Source organism: Pelophylax lessonae, assembly GCF_965119305.1.
Source record: "Pelophylax lessonae genome assembly, chromosome: 9".
Lineage (NCBI taxonomy): Eukaryota > Metazoa > Chordata > Amphibia > Anura > Ranidae > Pelophylax > Pelophylax lessonae.
In genome coordinates this window covers 148,192,964-148,211,944 of record NC_138776.1, presented here as the reverse complement: position 1 = coordinate 148,211,944, position 18,981 = coordinate 148,192,964, and the positions used below count along the sequence as shown (strand labels likewise).

Here is an 18,981-nt window from a genome sequence, read left to right as displayed (position 1 = left end):
CCATTAGGGAGGAACCAGATGTCTCACCCAGGGAAGAGGTAGAAGAGCTCCTGTTATTGTTGTAACTTCGTATCCCAACCTTGTTAACCATCTACGTCCCAGGTGTGAACGATTGGCAGGCAGGCTACCTCAGTCAGCAGCTTCTAGATCAAGAGGTATTTAAGAACCTGTGTCAAAGATGGAGGAAACTGAATATAGACCTCCAGGTTTAATAGCAAACCGGACAGGTTTTGTATAGGGATTGCTGGGTAAGATGTAAAGGTGCGCTGATTGAATAATTGGGAAGCTGCAACCTTAGAGCCAATTGTGGTGAACTGTGAATATTGAATGTATATATTAAGTGCGCTAACCAATGATAATGAGTGCTATAAAATAACACAAATATAATAAATGGTGATCAGCTGTATATAGAGTGCACAACTTAAGAGGGTCCTAATAATCACAAAAATCCAAATAAATAACCCAATGCTGTGCTATATAAACATAGTTTCACATAATCAATTTGCCTGTTGATATAAATATCCGACAAAACAATCCTGACAATACAGTGCAACCACAAGTGTATGAGAAAACTGAGTTGCAAAACAATCACAAAGGTACAAACAAAGTCCAAATGAAAATGTCCGTGATAGAAGCAAATAAATGCAGGTGTCATTCAAGAGGATATATGAAAGCCAGATGAACTGTGAAGTATCCCACCACCTGTGAAGATGAGCTTCTTACCAGAAAATTATTTAAAAGGGCATATGAATGATAGGATCCCCATCAGAAATCGCATGCCAAGGAAAAGATACTGATCCACCCATACCTCCCTATCAGGAGGGGTGGGGAGAGGATAATCCTCTTACCAGATTCGCATATATCAGAAGCTGTAAGACTAATCCGACCGGATGGAATTCTCTTCCCTCCTCAGAAGCGATAATGGATTGATTCCTGGTGGTCAGTGGCTGCTCTTAATGCTCAGAGTAAATGGGGAAAAGTGGGACCGCCAATAGTGTATTATCTTTTATACCATTTTATTAAGCAAGTAGAGATACACTTACATGGATAAAAAAGAAGGCTATCTGTCACCGCCACGGGATTACTTATAGCCGCGGCCGCCTGCAGTGCGAACCGCTGTGCTGTGTTGTGAGTGATGATGCGGCGCCTCCTCACCTCCTCTCAGAGAGGAGGCGCCGCATCATCACTCACAACACAGCAAAAAAATAGCCAGAATCCTTGTGAAAAAAGCTCCACACGAGTGCTCTGTGACCTCTACCTTTCAGACATTGACTCACCAAATATCCACACCCCTCCTATTACAGATCAACATTCCAAGCATGAGGTTAATATTGATTCCTTCTGGCAGACTCTCTCCCTCTGGCTGCACTTTTCTCTCCTCATATAAGCCACAGACAGAGTAAAGAATGAGAAATGACTCATTGGTGAAGTTCTGTATGTAAAGGAACGTTCCTAAAAAAAAAAACAAATAAAAAACCACACAAGGACAAAGGCACATAAAAGGCGCTTCAGCAGTAACCGCTGGTTTCCCTTCCTGAAGTCACATCCAGAGCTAAAAGCCAGCCTCTCTGCACACCACTTGTATTGCATCAAGCCCAGACAAGATCACAGCTACCTCAACCTACCGCAAAGTGACGTGTTTCGTCAGCAAAAGACTTTGTCAAAGGGATTGCTGAGTGGTGCATTCTCTTAGCATTTATTCCATGATCTCCTTATTTTAACAGTTTTAACTGCAACTTCGCCAATTCCGTAGGAAAGCTGCAAAATTAATAGATTACAGTAACTATCTCACGTCTCATAAATTAAAAGGACAATGATATGTATAAATATCAAGACGTATATAAATAAAATGCAGCGCTAAAAAGCAATTCTCATCATACTTGATGATATTTGTAAAAATAATAAAATGAAAAAAAAATATTAAAATATAAAAGCTTCTCTTACGTCCTCTGACAGACACAGCCCTTCCAAGTATTCTTCACCATTGGGTAATGGCGCCATCTGCAGGAGCAGGCTAGGTAGTGAAAAGTTTATTTAAAGCTTTTACTTAGACACACCTTAGGGGCTGTCCCTCTAGACATTACCCTCAGACACTCAGAGCTACTATTCAGTTTCTTGCTGCCTAGCTCAGGAGTAGGACTAGTAACCCGGCTGGGACTCCGGTCTCAGTCTTTTTTATTTTTTCTTTGAAAAATGTTTATTTTATTTTCCTCACTCACTATCACTAGCTAGTCAGGGGGATCCTCCTGGAGAACTACAAGCGACAGCCGGGATGGGCTTCGCACTGGATAATATAGCTCCTTATGGTACCCCAGCCTGGCTTACAAGCGTGCGCAGGTTGTGGTCCGCCCAGGCCTCGCAACGACGGTGCCCCGACAATTTCTTTGCCGGGACTCATCAACGGAAGGTCCTGTGTTGCAGCTTCCCCTCTTGGCGGACGGTACCCCCAATTCAGGGTGGGAAGTGACCCGTATCGGAGCGAAGCCCGCGGTCCGTGATATGGTGAGTGATGTTACCCCCCGTGTCCCCTGGGACAGTCACCGGGGGGGGGGGGGGATGTTGTCCCACTCCATGGGGATATCAGAGCTGCAATCTCTGTGGTGTCCACCCTGGCAGGTCAGGACGGTCCCTAGCTCCCTGCTCCTCCTGGCGGCGCCGCTGTGTGGGGGGGCTATTACCTTGTCCTGGGGGGGGGGGGGCTTCCTAGTGGATTCCCGCGGTGGCCAGGTTTCCTGGTCTCCTTACTGTTGGCACAGTTTTTTGCCCCCCTTTTGGCTGTGGGCAAGCCTGGCTGCTTCAAAGTGAGGGCAGCAGCCATTTTTTTCTAAAGTGCTTTTGGCGCCGTTTCCAGCACCATCTTGGACGTGGGCAGCCGCATAGTAAGGGCGGCGGCCATTTTCCCTGTGATTTTCCTCATTTACTTCTATTGGCATCCATGTTTGTGTGGCTCAGGGCGCTTTTGGCCTCTAGTGGATTATGTCACTTCCTCCGTGCATCTTTCAGTTGCTGCAGAGGAGTCGAGGAAAGCGGTCTTTTTTTATCTATCTCTTTAGCACTATAAGGGGACTTTATTGCTTTTGGACATTATCCTTAAGACACTTCATTGCACAGTGGTTTTTATCAATATAAAGGAGTCTCCAGCGGTAGTGCGGGTTCGCGGTGCGAAACGCAATCGCCAATTTAAAGGGCCATTGTAATTTTTTTGAAAATCTGCCAAAAGGGAGTCCCAAGGTGACATGGTTGCCACAAACATTGCTCTCCCTGAGGGATCCCTGTCCGCACACTCAGACGGGGAAGAGGAACTTGCTTTGGTAGAAGCACTTGTTTGCTCCGTTAGGGAGATTTTGAACATTGATAAGTCCACCTTGTCAGGAAAGCGGGTTTCCTTCGGGGCCCACAAAGCCCAGAAGTTGGGTCATGCTTTCCTCTGCCCCAAGGAGTTTCACGATATTGTGAAAGAACAGTGGCGTCGTGTTAAGCACGTGCTGTCGGTGCCTAAGCATTTTCAACGCTGTTACCCCTTTGCAGATCCTGTTTACAATCGCTGGACAGTGTCACCTAGGGTGGACCACACTGGTTCCGGGTTGAATATATCCACGGTGGTACCCGTGGAGGACTCCCCGGTGTTTAAAGACCCGATGGATAGGCACGTGGAGTCACTGTCCCGCCACATGTACTTGGTGGCGGGCTGACTTCTCAAGCTGGTGTTCTCTTCCGTGCTGGTCTCTCAGACGGTTAAGGAATGGTTCAAGGTGCTTAGGCGCAACTTGGTGGCTGAGTCGGTTCCTCCGAATCTCATTGACCTCACGGACCAAATGGCCCAGGCCATGGTGTATCTGTGTGAAGTGGCCCTGGACGAGGCTCCTCTGGTCACAAGATTGTCTGCGGATGGGATTGCACTCCGCCACATGGTGAGCCTGAAGAGCTGGTCGGCGGACCATGCCTCTAAGAAGACCGTGTCTGATATCCCTTATTTGGGGGGGACGCCTTTTTGGGGACTCCTTGGATTAGACGGTCAAGGGTCTCACAGGGGGTAACAGTACCCTCCTGCCCCAATACACTAAGGGGAAATTTCCCCACACGCGGCAGGGTCCTTCCTTCAAGGCTCATCGGGGGCCCTTTCGTGCCTCAGTGACGCAGGAAAATGGAAAATCCTTCAAGGCCTCCGGCGGTAACAAGAAGCCCTGGTCTGGGAAGCCCAAGGCCGGACAGTCCAGTACTGTGGCCCAGTCCTCTTCCGCATGAAGGGACGCCCTCACCCATTTCACGGGTGGGGGGACGTCTGCGTTACTTTCAGGAACCCTGGTTGTTCCTAATTCAGGACAGATGGGTTTATGAACTGATTCGTTCGGGGTACAAGATCGAATTTCGATCTCGCGTCGCAGATAGGTTTTTTCCATCAAATCTCCATCTGTCTCTCGATCGCCTGATGGCTCTCAAGGGGGCAGTGCAAGATCTTCTTGCTCGTGGCATTATTGTCCCGGTTCCACAGCGGGAGATATTTTGCAGGTTTTATTCAAACCTGTTCACAGCGCCCAGGAAGGAGGGCAAGGTTCGTCCAAGTGCAGGTGCAGAAGTTCCGGATGGAATCCAATCCGGCCGGAGGTGGCGTCTTTAAGTCAAGGGGATTTTATGGCCTCCATCGATTTATAGGACGCGTATCTGCACATCCCTATCTACGCAGATCATCAGTGGTATCTCCGTTTCACAGTGGCAGAGGAGCATTTTTGTGGCATTATCCTTTGGTCTAGCTTCGGCTCCCAGGGTCTTCAGCAAGTTGCTGGCCCCGGTGCTGGCTCTGCTGCACAATAGGGGGATTGCGGTCCTCGGTTATCTGGACGATCTCTTGTTGAGGGCGAGATCGTGTGCCAATCTGACAGGCGATCTGGCGGTCGCGGTTCAGACACTCCAGTAGTTCGGGTGGACCACCAACTTCCAGAATTCGGCGCTGACTCCGTCAGTATTTCTGCAGTATCTGGGAATGGTCCTGGACTCCGCTCAAGGGAAGGTTTTTCTCCCGGAGGAAAAACTCCAGACTTTGCAGGGCGAGATCAGGTCCCTCGGGGACAACGATCTCTCCTCCTTGCGGACCTGCATGAGGTCCCTGGGGCTGATGGTTTCAGCTTTCGAGGCAATCCTATTTGCCCAGTTTAACACAAGGACAAACTCTGCCTGCTCCATTGGGCGACTCGGTTGCGCAGTCGCCCGGTTCGGGTTCAAACCGACAATGCCAGGGTTTACCTGTCAGCCACAGAATCCTTTAGGAAGTCTGATTCCCTGTTTGTCCTTCTCCTCGGACAGGATGGTGTGTTTGAGCGTCTCACGGGGACGGAGCTTTCGTGGTGACTTCTGTCACCCACTCTGAACCAGGGCAGGTCCTTTCTGCCCCTGTTGTGGACAGTGATCACCACGGATGCCAGCCTGATGGGCTGTGGTGGAGTACTGGATACTCTTTGTGCCCAGGAAACGTGGTCGTTGGCGGAATCCTCCTTGCCGATAAATGTTCTGGAGCTCAGGGCGATCAAACTCTGCCTGCTCCATTGGGCGACTCGGTTGCGCGGTCGCCCGGTTCGGGTTCAAACCGACAATGCCACGGCTGTGGCTTACATCAATCACCAAGGGGGCACCAAGAGTGCCCGGGTGGCCAAGGGAGTGGCCGAGATTCTGTCTTGGGCCGAGGCGCACGTTCCAGCTATCTGCTGTTAATATTCCGGGAGTGGAGAACTGACAGGCAGACTATCTGAGTTGTTAGTCCTTGGATCAGGGAGAATGGTCACTGCATCCGGAGGTGTTTGGGCTCTTGTGGGGGAATCCGGACGTGGATCTGTTCGCGTCTCGTCTCAAGAAGAAGGTGGAAAGGTTCATGGCCAGAGCTCGAGATCTGATCATGGCCAGAGCTCTGGCAGACGCCACAGACGCGTTGGTGGTGCCTTGGCACCAGTATCAGCTGATTTATGCCTTTCCCCCGATTCAACTGTTGTCCAGGTTCCTCCGCAGGTTAGCGTTGGAACCGGTACAGGTTATTCTGGTGGCCCCAGACTGGCCTCGTCGGCCTTGGTACGCAGACCTCGTCAAGATGGTCGTCGAGCCTCCCTGGTGGCCACCTCTGAGAGAAGATCTGCTGTCTTAAGGGCCGATCTTCCATCCTGCTTTACGGTCTCTGGCTTTAACGGCATGGCGGTTGAAGGACAGGTGTTGAGAGACAGAGGTCTCTCTGATGCTGTTATTCCTACCATGCTGAAAGCTTGGAAGGCTACCTCCCAGGAAGATTTATCATCATACCTGGAAGGCGTACATTGCCTGATGGGAGTCGCAAAGGGTTGCATCCTCGCTCCTTCTCGGTGGTGAGGGTCCATGCTTTCTTGCAGAAAGGTGTGGAACAGCGTTTGGCTTTGGTCACGATTTAAAGGTCAGATGTCGGCCCTGACCATCTTCTTCCAGCGCCCCTTGGTGACTAATTCCTTGATTCGCACCTTTATTTAAGGAGTGCGTCATCTGGCTTCCCCATGGAAGGCCCTTTTGCCTCCGTGGAATTTGAATTTGGTTTTGTCCGTTTTGCAACGACCTCCCTTTGAAAATATCAGGGAAATACCTCTGCCTGTGTTGTCCCAGAAAGTTGCTTTTCTGGTGGCTATCACCTCTGCTCGCAGAGTGTCTGAATTGGCGGCTCTGTCCTGCCATTCGCCTTATCTGGTCGTTCATAGGTATAAGGTTGTTTTACGACCCAACCAGTCTTTTCTCCCTAAGGTGTTGTCTACCTTCCACCTCAATGAGGATATTGTTTTGCCTTCGCTTTGTGCGCAGCCTAAGCATCCCAAGGAATTTGCTTTGCATTAGTTGGATGTGGTTCGGGCAATCAGGGTTTACCTGTCAGCCACAGAATCCTTTAGGAAGTCTGATTCCCTGTTTGTCCTTCCTGAGGGATCTCAGAAGGGTTCACCTGCGTCCTCTGCAACCATTGCGAAATGGATCAGACAGACTATTGTTCAGGCCTATTTACTCAAGGGTCAGGTGCCTCCTTTCCCTGTGAGGGCACATTCTACTAGAGCCGTGAGTGCCTCTTGGGCTTTTCGCTATTAGGCTGCTGTGGCTCAGGTGTGTAAAGCAGCGACCTGGTCATCTGTGCACACTTTTACATAATTCTACAAGATTTACATGATGGCATCCTCGGATGCTTCCTTTGGCCGCAGAGTTTTGAGCACTACGGTTTGTTGAAGAGACAGGTTTTCTCTTCTTGGGGTGAATTTGTTGTTCTGGGGTTAGCTCCTGTTGGTTGAGATTTTGTTGCCCTGTTGGCCACGTTTTTTTTCTTGCCTTGTTGGTGCGTTACCGTTCTGTTGGTTGCGTCTTTTTCCCACCCCTCACACCTGCACTGCTTTGGGACATCCCAATAGTGAAGAATACTTGGGAGGGCTGCGTCTGTCAGAGGACGTAAGAGAAAATAGAATTTTTGTAAGAACTTACCGTAAGTAAGTCCTCTGACAGATGCAGCCCCGCCCCTCTATCTTGGGGTTGGTTGTCTTTCTGTACTGCTTGCTACAAAACTGAATAGTAGCTTTGAGTGTCTGAGGGTAATTTCTAGAGGGACAGCCCCTACGGTGTGTCTAAGTAAAAGCTTTTAATGAAGTTTTCAATACCTAGCCAGACTGCCTAAAGTTCTAGGCACCCCTAAGGGGAACTAACTGTGCCGGGAGACTCGTGGATTGTTCATCCTAATGTCCGTTAATGTTGAGAAGTTCCGTGATGGGCAAACATATACCAAAACCGTAAAGTAACCAGAAGACTTATGAGAGGAGAAAAACCGGGAGCACCTCAATGATACAATATGATCATTATGATACAATATGAAAAAGAGGAGCCTAGACATATGTTTAGGGGCTTTGTCAATCCTAAAATTGAGAAGAGCAATCTTGGGACCCTGGGGGATAGCTAAGCCCGAGATTTTGCGTAACATGTGGTAAATCTTCCAGAAAGATCTAATTCTTGGACAGGACCACCATGTATGAACAATGGAGGCCACCAAACCACAGTTTCGTAAGCATAAGGGGGACGTATTGTGAAACATGGTAGCCAGCCTGGCCGGGACCCTGTACTATGTAAGAAACACTTTCACATTGGCTTCAATCAGGGAGACATTGAGGACGCCCTTAAAGGAACGTCAGAAGTTTTGGGACCATATGTCCTGAGGGACCTCCTTTCCCAGATCATATTCCCATGTGCGAACATAGGAAGGTTTGTCTGTGGCTTCCGCCAAGCAAGCATAAATGGTGGAGATCCCACCTCTCTGATCCAGTATATTAGAGCACCAAGTTTCCTAGGATATCAGGCTGGGGGAACACTTTTGTCTTGCCATAGAGAGTGTAGGAAATGGGATGTTTGTGAATGGCGAAATATTTCTGAAGGAGGCATTTTCAGTAGTTTAGTGCAGAGACCCTGTGTGAGGGGGCCTAATCTGTTGAAAAAGTGCCCAATTCTGAAGAGACCCTTATTGAGCCACCATTTGAAAGCTCCAATATCCATGCCAGGGGGAAAATTCGGATTATGGAATAAATGGGTCAAAGGTTTCAGTTTAGAGACCAGGGAGGATTGCTTATGGAGTGTATCGCATAGGTGGAGAGAGTGGGAGAGCGTCAGGGTGAGAACGGGAGGTCTGCTTTTAGGATTGCGCCAAATGAGATGATGTCAATGGTGTTATGTGGAACCGCCTGCCGTTCAATCTGCATCCAGTCCGGTTTCGGGCCCTTAGAGTAAACCATAGAGAATTGGGAGAGAAAATTATTTTACGGTAAGTTCTTGCAAAAATTATGTTTTCTCTATAGGGTACTAACGTATAAATATACAATATATAAACCAGAGGGAAAATATTATTAGCACTAATTGACATCACAGGATTAATAGATGTCTTCAAAGCTGAAATAAATACCTAAAACTAAAGAGAATCCAGAACAAAGTAAACTCAAAACTGCTAAAACTAAAAAAACGAATAAAGCAGTTACGGTCAAGCTCAGTATTGAGACCATTAGGACTCACAAACTGAGCATATAGATCCATTGTGCTTTCCTCTTGATGATCTTTCTTTATTCTATTGGATCCCCTCCAATGCTGGAAAACCTTATCGGCACCCAAAGATTGTAGCAGGATAGGATCTGTATTGTGAGTTTTCCTAAAGCGGGAAGGGCACACTATGTTTATGCCCCTTCTCTTTATTATTATATGTTCTGCCAGTCTTTTCTTAAGAGGCTATTTCGTGCAGCCAACATATTGCAGCCCACACGGGCACTGTTGTATATCTACAACACATGTACAACATACAAGAATTGCCAACAAGGGCGCGTAATCATAGGATGGAAGATTTTAGAAGGGCACAGGGCCAGGCTACAAGACCTACCTGGGAAAACCTAGAAGAGATAAACCACGCTTGCATAAAATGATCAACGTAAATTTTCCCTGACATGGGAAATTGGGGAGAGTCTATTTTATGTATTGGTTCACAATAGATATGAACCTTCCTTGGATTATATCACCCATATAATCTGCCTGTAGGAGGGTGATTCCTGGTGACAATGGGCAGTGCATTTTGAATTTTTATGTTAAATAGTGCTCCGAAGAGACCAGTTAATAGATTTGAAGTGTATATTGATACCTAGAAATGTATCAGGAAATTAAATCTTAAGAAATATTTTTTGTCTAATCCTTTGGATCCTAGAGTGAGGGAGAGTTATCTGTTGTGGAAGGTATTGATAGTGGATTGAGAAATAAATTCCCCACTTATTATATTGTGAAAAGCATCCGCCCAGCTAATATAGGAGTTAGTGTGTATATTGTTGCTATTATCTGTACTTTGGATGTTCACCAAGGTACTGGCCCCAGTATTAGCTATTCTGTGCTCTCAAGGCATCCCTGTTGTGGGTTTTTTGGATGATTAGCTGTTGAGGAAACAGGTTGTGCTAGCTTTGTCAAACAATGTGGCTTTGACTACTGATTTGTTACAGCAATTCAGATTAATACTGAAACATACAGTAAATCGTCACTGGAACCCAACTTATCATTTGTAGCATTTTGGTCTAGCCCTGGATACAGCTTAGGTCAGAATGTTTATTCCACAGTAGACATTTCAGACTCTAATGTGAGATTTAAGCTCTCCAGTCCAGGAATCCTCTGATTCTCCGCTTCTGTATGAAAGTTCTTGCCCTGAATTCAGGGCAGTTAGATTTGCACAATTTTACTCAAGGCCTCTACATCACAACATTCTGTTGTGAGACAAGTCAAATCGGGTCCCTGGACAGAACAATTTGTTTGACACCTAAGAGCTGGTTGTCCCTCATTTGATGGCTCAGGCATCTGGCTCTGGAATCTGAGAAGTTTTCCTTCCTTTTCTTTGGAGGATCCTTACAACAAATGCCAGCTTCTCTGGCTGGGGAGGAGTCCAGAGTACTCTCTTGGTGCAGAGGACTTGGTAATCAGAGAAGTCTTGTCTCCTGATCAACATTCTGGTGCTTCATTTGATTTGGCTGCCTCTACAGCATGGGACTATTCAGTTGGAAGATCATCCATGTAATGACATAAGTGGCATACATAAACCATTTCTGAAGAAACAAAAGTATGTCTGTAGCAAGAAAGCTAGATTGGATCCTGTCCATGGCAGAACAATTGGCAGGAAGTCTTCTGCAGCTGGCAGTGCCTGGACTTGGGGTAGTGGTGCCTACTAACAGAGGTATTCCAGGACCTATGTCACAGGTGGGAGGCACTAGACGTGGACCTTCCTGGGTTTCACAGCAAACTAGACAAGTTTGTTTTCAGGTATAGGGATCCTTTAACAGATGCAGTGGTTGCTCTGGTGGCTCAATGGGATCAGTACAACCTGTTAAGACCCCTGGCAAAATGCTCTGTGGACTCTGCCAGATCATTATCTTTTGTTTCAAGGATTCATTTACAATCCTGCTTCACAGTAGCATGGCGGTTTAAGTCCAGGTTCTGACACGTGCATCTCAGAATCTGATTCCTATAATGCTGAGAAAGACTTCTTTTGACTTCTTTTCACAAGGTCTATCGTGGGACATGAAATTAATTTGCTTAATCAGCAGCCTGGTGTCTGCCCTGTCTGTTCAAGAGACCTTTGGCCTCTCACTTTTGGTTAGGACCTTTTGTACAAGGGTCTCTCATGTAGCTCTTCCTGTCTGTTCCCATGTGAATCCATAAGATCTGATTCTGGTTCTCTGTACTTCAGAAACCCAAATACCATTTGAACCTATTAGAGATTTTCTTCTCTACTATCACCAAAAAGGTGGTTTTCTTGTAGCCATTACTTATGCAAGATGTGTACCTGCAAGGAAGCCTTTGTTACTTTGCAAAAGGGCAAGGTGGTGCTTAGGCCCAGAACTTAGTTTCTGCCTTTTGCTATCCTACTCTGTCCCGTCCCCCTGTCTGGCTCCAATCCGCCAAACAGGAATTTTTGGTCCATTTTTGGAATGTGGATCAGGTTCCACTCTCTGTCAAGGAGGACTCTGCTAGCTCTGTGAGTTCTTGTGCTTTCCTACATCAAGTATGTTTTCCAGATTTACAGGGCTACCACCTGGTCTTCTAATCACATGTTCTCTTAGGTCTTACCATGTGATATTTCAGCCTTATCTGATGCCAGCTTCAGGCGTAAGGTCCTTTTAGACTGCTCTTTGAGCTGCAGGCAATTACAAGTATTTATATGGTTTCTTCTTGGGCCTGTTAGGATTTGTGTGTCCTTTTGCCCACCCCTCAGTGGAATTGTTTTTGGATGTCTCAAAGGCAATAGACTTCTGTTGTCCCTTAATTGACCAGAAAAATCTTTTTTCTTGGAGCCCATTTTGAGATACCGGTCCCAATCCTCTGTGTTTATGATCATGCTTTCGGTACTGCTTTGTTACAAAACCAAGGCATAAATAATGGTAGTAGAAGGGGTTATCCTGGGGAGGGTTTTTTGGTTTGCCAGTGACCAATACGATTGTAGGCAGCAGTATAACCTGAAGGCTAAAGCTTTCTTTGTCCCTCAGTCAATTTCGAGAAAAGGATTTTATGTAGAGTACAAAAATCCTTTTTTAATCTTATAAAGCAGTGGTCTTTAAACTATGGCCCTCCAGTTGTTCAGGAACCACAATTCCCATCATGCCTAGTCATGTCTGTGAAAGTCAGAGTTTTACAATGCCTCATGGGATGTGTAGTTCCACAACAGCTGGAGGGCCTTAGTTTGAGGATCCCTGTTCTAAAGGGACTTTGTTGCAGGTTTTTGTTTGCATCAGATGGCTTTGCATTTCTATATAAGCCTATAGGATGCTTAAAGCATCAAATTCAACTTAGGTAGGAGATCAACTGCAGGTGAAATAGCACCTGTCTCTGAATTGAATAATCTCATAAGCCTAAAGTCTGTCGACATAGGCCCTGATGGTGTTTTGAGAGCATATAAATCATATTTAACATACTGTATCTCATATAGTTTTGAAACTGGGTAGACAATTGTTGGAACTCCATTTTTTTTTTTCTTTTCTTAATTTTGTAGGCTTTATCCAAACCTCCAGCTAGCACTGGAATTCCACCTCAGCCCCCAGTGCCTTCAGTATTTATGCCTCAACCAATGCACACAACAGTGGGTCCCCCTCCATCCGTCCCGTTTCAACCTTCCTCTGTGCCACATTCGAATGCCTACCCAAGGGCTGGAGCCTGGCCGCCTTATGCAGCACAACAGTCACAACCAGTTGTACCAGGTAAGAATATTCAAATGGTGTTGGTAAGTAGGAGAAAATAGGTAAAAATGAAATTTTGAAACCAAGACCATTGTGTTATTGACAGTGATGAGATGGTTTGATCTAGGATACTTACAGGAAGCTGAGTGCACACTTTGGTGCTCATTTTTTCAGAAGTCATATGCTGACTTGCTCCTTTCACACGCTGCGCTGCGTGCTGCGGTCCGTTCTCTGCTCAGCGGGGATCGATCCGCCGATCTCCGCTGAGCAGGCGGATGACCGCTCCGTCTCCGCACTATGTACGGACAGGGAGGTGTCAGAGCCTCCCTGCTCTCTATGGGGAATCGCCTGTCCGCTCTCATCCGATCCCCTGGACGGATGGAAAATAGGGTTTCCATCCAGATTTCATGGACAGGATCGGATGCGGATGGCAGTGGGTGTCAGCGGAGATGTCTCCGCTAACATCCGCTGCTCCATAGGGATGCATGGAGGATCCGATCAGATCCGCCTAAAAAACTGACAGGCGGATCTGATCGGATCGTTCGTGTGAAAGGAGCCTAACTGTTCTTAAAATGTAAAAACCTGCATGAACCCACATTTATTACATGGCTCGGCAGAGGAAGATTTATTTGAGTGCACAGATGTGTTGTCATTTAGGTTCAGGGTATCAAGTGGTGTTTTTGTGAATTCTGTTATGGCCGCCACTTTCTTCTGGTCCATCCTCAGGCAGAGAACACAGTGGTGTTGGTGATCAGAAACATCCTTAGACGTTGGTGTGATTTCCCCTTGTTTTTATATCTAGTGAGTGCCCTGTTTTGTTTATATTGATGTGAGATTGTTTTTCATAAGCCCTGTGTAAGGTTCTCGTATATTTTCAAGAATGTGCATGTGATGTATTCTATGTATTATGCAATCTATTTAATATCTTTGTAGGTTTTCTTTTCAGATCGTAATATGCTGTTGGTAATGGGGATCTATTGCCCATTGTTAGCTGGCCCAAGCAAAGGGTCTAGTCTCTAGTGGGTGTAAAGGATTTATTGCTGCCACTAGATGTCCTCGTATTTATGAAGATGTCCAGCTGACAGCTAATGACTCATCTGTTGTTAAATGATAAGTTCACCTTTCAGAAAAAAACAATAAATGCACATTTTTCTGCAGGTAAAAAAATGTGCGTTTTATTTTTCTTTTGGAGCCTGTAAAGCATTTCACCACCATCTGCACATCCCCCTGATTATGTTCCTGTGAGACGCCAGTCCCAGCCATCCAATGTGGAGAGCTGCACTTTTGGAACCACAGGAACTCTTTTGTCCTTCCTTTCTTTACCACTTGTACTTCCTGGCTAGTGAACATGGCATTCCTGGAGGCAGCAACGTACCAGTAGGCTAGGCTTGCTTGGCTTATAGGAACTGTGACTTCTATAGGTAACACTGCACTAAGCTACCGTATATTCCCTGATCACTTGTACAGAGGCAACCATTACAGTGCATTTGGTTTTGACACATTTATTGATTTGTGTGATACACAAGATACAATGTCTGGTACATAATGAGTCTAGACACTGAAAGAGTCTTATACATGGTATTTTGATACTCAGGAGGAGTAGTAGAATGTGTTTTGGGGTGTGATTCTAAGTATGCCCAAGCTGTGTGTGAGAAATATCTTATTAAATTGCAAACTTTGTGTAAAAGAAAAAAAAAAAAAATATATATATATATATATATATATATATATATATATATATTTCTCCTTCGTTCATTGATGGACACCGCTCCTTATCTACTTGACAGTTGGGTTTTACTGCCCCCTACAGGAGTAGGACACTAGGCAGGAAAAAACTTGACTACGCCTATGGGGCAGTCCCAAGGGGTATACTCCCACTCTCCGCTATAGGCATTTTAGTTTTTTTCTGCCTAGTCAGGAGTAAGGACCTAGTTCCTTGCTGGGATCTCTGGTCCTGGCAATTTTTTACTTTTAAATGGATTTTTTTTTCTTATCTTTGTTATTTTTGTTCCTGTGAGAATCTACTATCAACTGCCGGATTGGGAAACGGACTGGATAATCTAGATCCAGAAGGTCCCCTCAGTCTGGCCAGCGAGCGCATGCATACCTCAGCTCCACGCTAGGTCGGGCCACGACATAGTGCCACTGGACAGGGGCTGGCCTGCAAATTAAACGTCTCGTGAGGGCGCATACGACCTGGTCTCGGCCTGAGTCCGATGGAGCAGTGGTCTGTCCGATGGAGCGGTGTTCTGTCTGTAGCAATGCCCACCCTGTTCCTGGTATGGTAGGTAGCTGTCCCCCCATCCAACCCTGAAGGTTTTTGGGGTGGATGTGAGCCCCTCTCTGGGACGGTCAGACCCCCCGGTTCCCCTCATTCCCATGCTTCCCCCCATTCTTTGGAACTAGTATTGTCTGATTTACGCCTTCCCCCTTCTCAAACTTCTGCCAAGACCCCTGAGCAGGATCTAGGCAGAAGGGAATTCCGGTCATTCTAGTTGCTCCAGACTGGCCTCGCCGGTCTTGTTACGGTTATCTGGTACGCCGATCTAGTACAGCTGGTCGCCGATGCTCCTTGGAGACTTCCTCTCAGGGAAGACCTGCTGTCCCAAGGGCCAATCTTCCACCTCTAGGAAGATCTACCATCATACTTGGAAGACATACATTGCGTGGTGTGAGTCTCTTGGGGCTCACCCTCGCTCCTTTTCGGTGTCTTGGATATTGGCTTTCCTCCAACGAGGAGGGGGTTAAGCAGCGCCCTGCCTTGAGTACCATCAAGGGCCAGGTTTTGACCTTAGCGGTTTTCTTTCTCTGTCTATTGGCCACACACTCCTTGGTGCGCACCTTTATCTAGGAAGTTTGACACTTGGCTCCTCCAGTGCGGTCTCCATTGCTGCCGTCGGACCTCAATTTGGTGCTGTCCATTCTTCAGAAGCCTCCCTTTGAAAGTCTTCGAGAGGTTCCCCTGCTTACGTTGTCTCAGAAGGTGGCCTTTTTGGTGGCTATTACTTCTGTACACAGGGTGTCTAAGCTGGCGGCTTCACAGAGATAAGGTGGTTCTTCATCCCTGTCCTTCGTTCCTTCCAAAGGTCATCTCTGATTTCTATTTGAATGAAGACATTGTGTTGTCTTCCCTATGTCCCAGGCCTAAACATCCTAATGAAATTGCCTTGCATTCCTTGGATGTTGTTCAGGCAATCAGCGTGTACCTGGCAGCTAGGGAGTCTTTTGTACTCACGGCTGGACCTCAAAGGGTTGGCTGCTTCTGCTGCGACCATTTCCAGATGGATCAGACAGACGGCGATTCAGGCCTATTCAATTAGGGTCAGTTTCCTCCTTTCCCTGTTAAGGCGCACTCTACTCTGGCGATTAGTGCCTCCTGGGCTTTCCGTCATCGGCATCAGTGCTGCAGGTTTGCAAGGCGGCCACCTAGTCATCTGTGCACACTTTCGCAAAGTGTTATAAGGTGGATGTGTTTTCATCTGCGAATACTTCCTTTGGCCGCAAGGTTTTGCAGGCTGCTGTTTAGAGGACCTGGTCCTCTTTAAAGGTGTATTGTTTTTTTCAGATGAGCTCCAGTTGTTAATAGTTGAGCTCCATGTTACCTGGTTGGCTGCGGTTTAGCTTTGGGATATTATTCTTGCTGTTCCCACCCCTCCTGTTAGCACTGCTTTGGGATGCCCCAACTGTCAAGAAGATAAGGAGCTGTGTACGTCAGTGAACGAAAGAGAAAATTCGATTTTTGACATACCGTAAAATCCATTTCTTTGATGTTCATTGACGGACAGAGCAACCACCTCTCTGTAGAGTTGGTTTTCTTCTGACACTGCTTGTAACAAAACTGAATGCCTATAGCTGAGAGTGGGAGTATACCCCCTGGGACTGCCCCATAGGCGTAGTCAAGTTTTTTTCCTGCCTAGTGTCCTACTATACCCCAACTGTCAAGAAGATAAGGAGCTATGTCTGTTTCAATGAACATCAGAGAAATTGATTTTACGGTAATTCAAAAATCCAATTTTTCATTTTCTTTCTGCATTGTCTAAAAACTTTTGGAAAAAAAAAAATGAAGTCTTCAAAAGAACAACCATGCCTTTTAAAGAATACTTTGGGGTGTTTACTTTCCAAAATGGGGTCATTTTATGGATGTTTACACTGTTCTGATGCTCCGAGACCTCCAAAAATGTGATAGGTAGTCAGGAAGTTAGATGTAAAATGTATGCATGTGGTATTGCCACAGTCGGGAGGATTAGCAGAATGTGTTTTGGGGTGTATTTCTCAGTATGTCTATGATAGAAATATCCTTTTAAATGACATCTTTCTTTAAAAAAAAATTAATAATTTTCTTTCCTTCATTTTTCAAAAATGTGTAGCAAAAAATAAAATTTTCAAAAGACTTGCTCTGCATTACAGAAAATACCTTGAACTGTTTGCTTCTTCTTCAAATTGGGATCATTTCGTGGGTGTTTCCACTGTCCTGATTCTCCTGGGCTTCCAAAAACATGATGGGTAGTCAGGAAATGAAAAGCCCTTGTAACGCCTGAAGGTGCTCCCTGGTTTTTTGGCCCCTGTGTGTATCTATGTTGTGAAACTATCATACATTTGGTATCCCTATACTAAGGAGGCATAGCATAATGTGTTTTGGGGTGTAATTGTAGGAATGCCCTTGCTGTATATGTGAAATAACTTAACTGCTTAGTGACCGCTCCACGCAGATATACAGCTGCAAGAAAAAGTATATAAACCCTTTGGAATGATTTGGATCTCTGCACAAATTGAATGAAATATTGCCATGTTTTTATTGAACACACCATGTAAACATTCACAGTGCAGGTGGAAAAAGTATGGAGTAAAGCGCTAATTGGAGTGAGAGATCAGCCAACTGGTGTCCAATCGATGAGCTTCCGATGTCATTACAGTGACGAAACGCATCAAGCTGCAACGCACGCTGCCTCGCTCTGGGCCCCACTGTGAAGCGCACGCCGACTGCCACACTTTCGGGAACGGCGCGGCTTCCACGATAGTTGTGACAGACTATCGCAAGGTACCGGGTTCACATGGGAGCAAAGCAAGGGCACCAGTCTTTTTTTGTTTTTACAATACCGCACTATGAGGAGCCCTCTTCATTTTTTTGTCCTCCATGAGCTTAAACAGGAGAAGCCTAAGGACATCCATCCACCCATCCCTTGGGATTTTGGTCTGCCAGTGAGAGGAGACCCCTAAGCTTACTTTGATCCTTAGCAGGCATATGCCAGCTTGGATCAACCTCATCTGGTAAGTGTGCAATCTTGCCACATTTTGGCGGTGAAGTGGAGGGTGCCACCATCACTGTTCACGTTTATGCACCGTCACCTGATCCGGCTGTTCCAGTTTTATTGCACCAAGGACTCACGTTTTTATGCACTAATTTATGTCTCCACTGCCACAGACTTTATTTGAAATGTATATGATTTGAACTTTTATTTAGTGGCATCTATTGTTGCTACACATTGCACTTTACATATTGTTATTTTTTGCACATGGTACATTGCACATAATAAGCACGATTCAAATTGGTTGTTAGAACTATTATACGCATTTTAAATTATTTACTACTTAATTGAAGCATTGTTTAGTTAAAGCTATTTTGCACAGATACAAATTTGATGATTTACACAGTTAAACAGTGATATACAGTGATATGTGTATATTAAGTGGGAGGATCTAGCGCTGTTTATATCTTTTTATTCTCCTGATGTGAATGATGCCTCGCATAAAAGAGCTCTCAGAAGACCTACGATTAAGAATTGTTGACTTGCATAAAGCTGGAAAGGGTTATAAAAGTATCTCCAAAGGCCTTGCTGTTCATCAGTCCATGGTAAGACAAATTGTCTATAAATGGAGAAAGTTCAGCACTGCTGCTACTCTCCCTAGGAGTGGCCGTCCTATAAAGATGACTGCAAAAGCACAGCGCAGACTGCTCAATGAGGTGAAGAAGAATCCTAGAGTGTCAGCTAAAGACTTACAAAAGTCACTGGCAATTGCTAACATCCCTGTTAGTGAATCTACAATACATAAAACACTAAACAAGAATGGATTTCATGGGAGGACACCACAGAGGAAGCCACTGCTGTCCAAACAAAACATTGCTGCACGTTTACAGTTTGCACAAGAGCACCTGGATGTTCCACAGCAGTACTGGCAAAATATTCTGTGGACAGATGAAACCAAAGTTGAGTTGTTTGGAAGAAACACACAACACTATGTGTGGCGAAAAAGAGGCACAGCACACCAAAAT

At 45.9% G+C, this 18,981-nt stretch overlaps 1 protein-coding gene across 1 annotated transcript in view; it reads left to right on the top strand.

The window, feature by feature from the left end:
• Window positions 1-18,981, top strand: part of SEC31B (SEC31 homolog B, COPII coat complex component) — a gene marked incomplete at its 5' end in the record, with an annotated part of 331,579 nt that overhangs the window by 235,587 nt on the left and 77,011 nt on the right. The window contains 1 exon segment of the mRNA XM_082267974.1: window positions 12,527-12,731. Coding sequence (XP_082124100.1) covers window positions 12,527-12,731 — 205 coding nt within the window.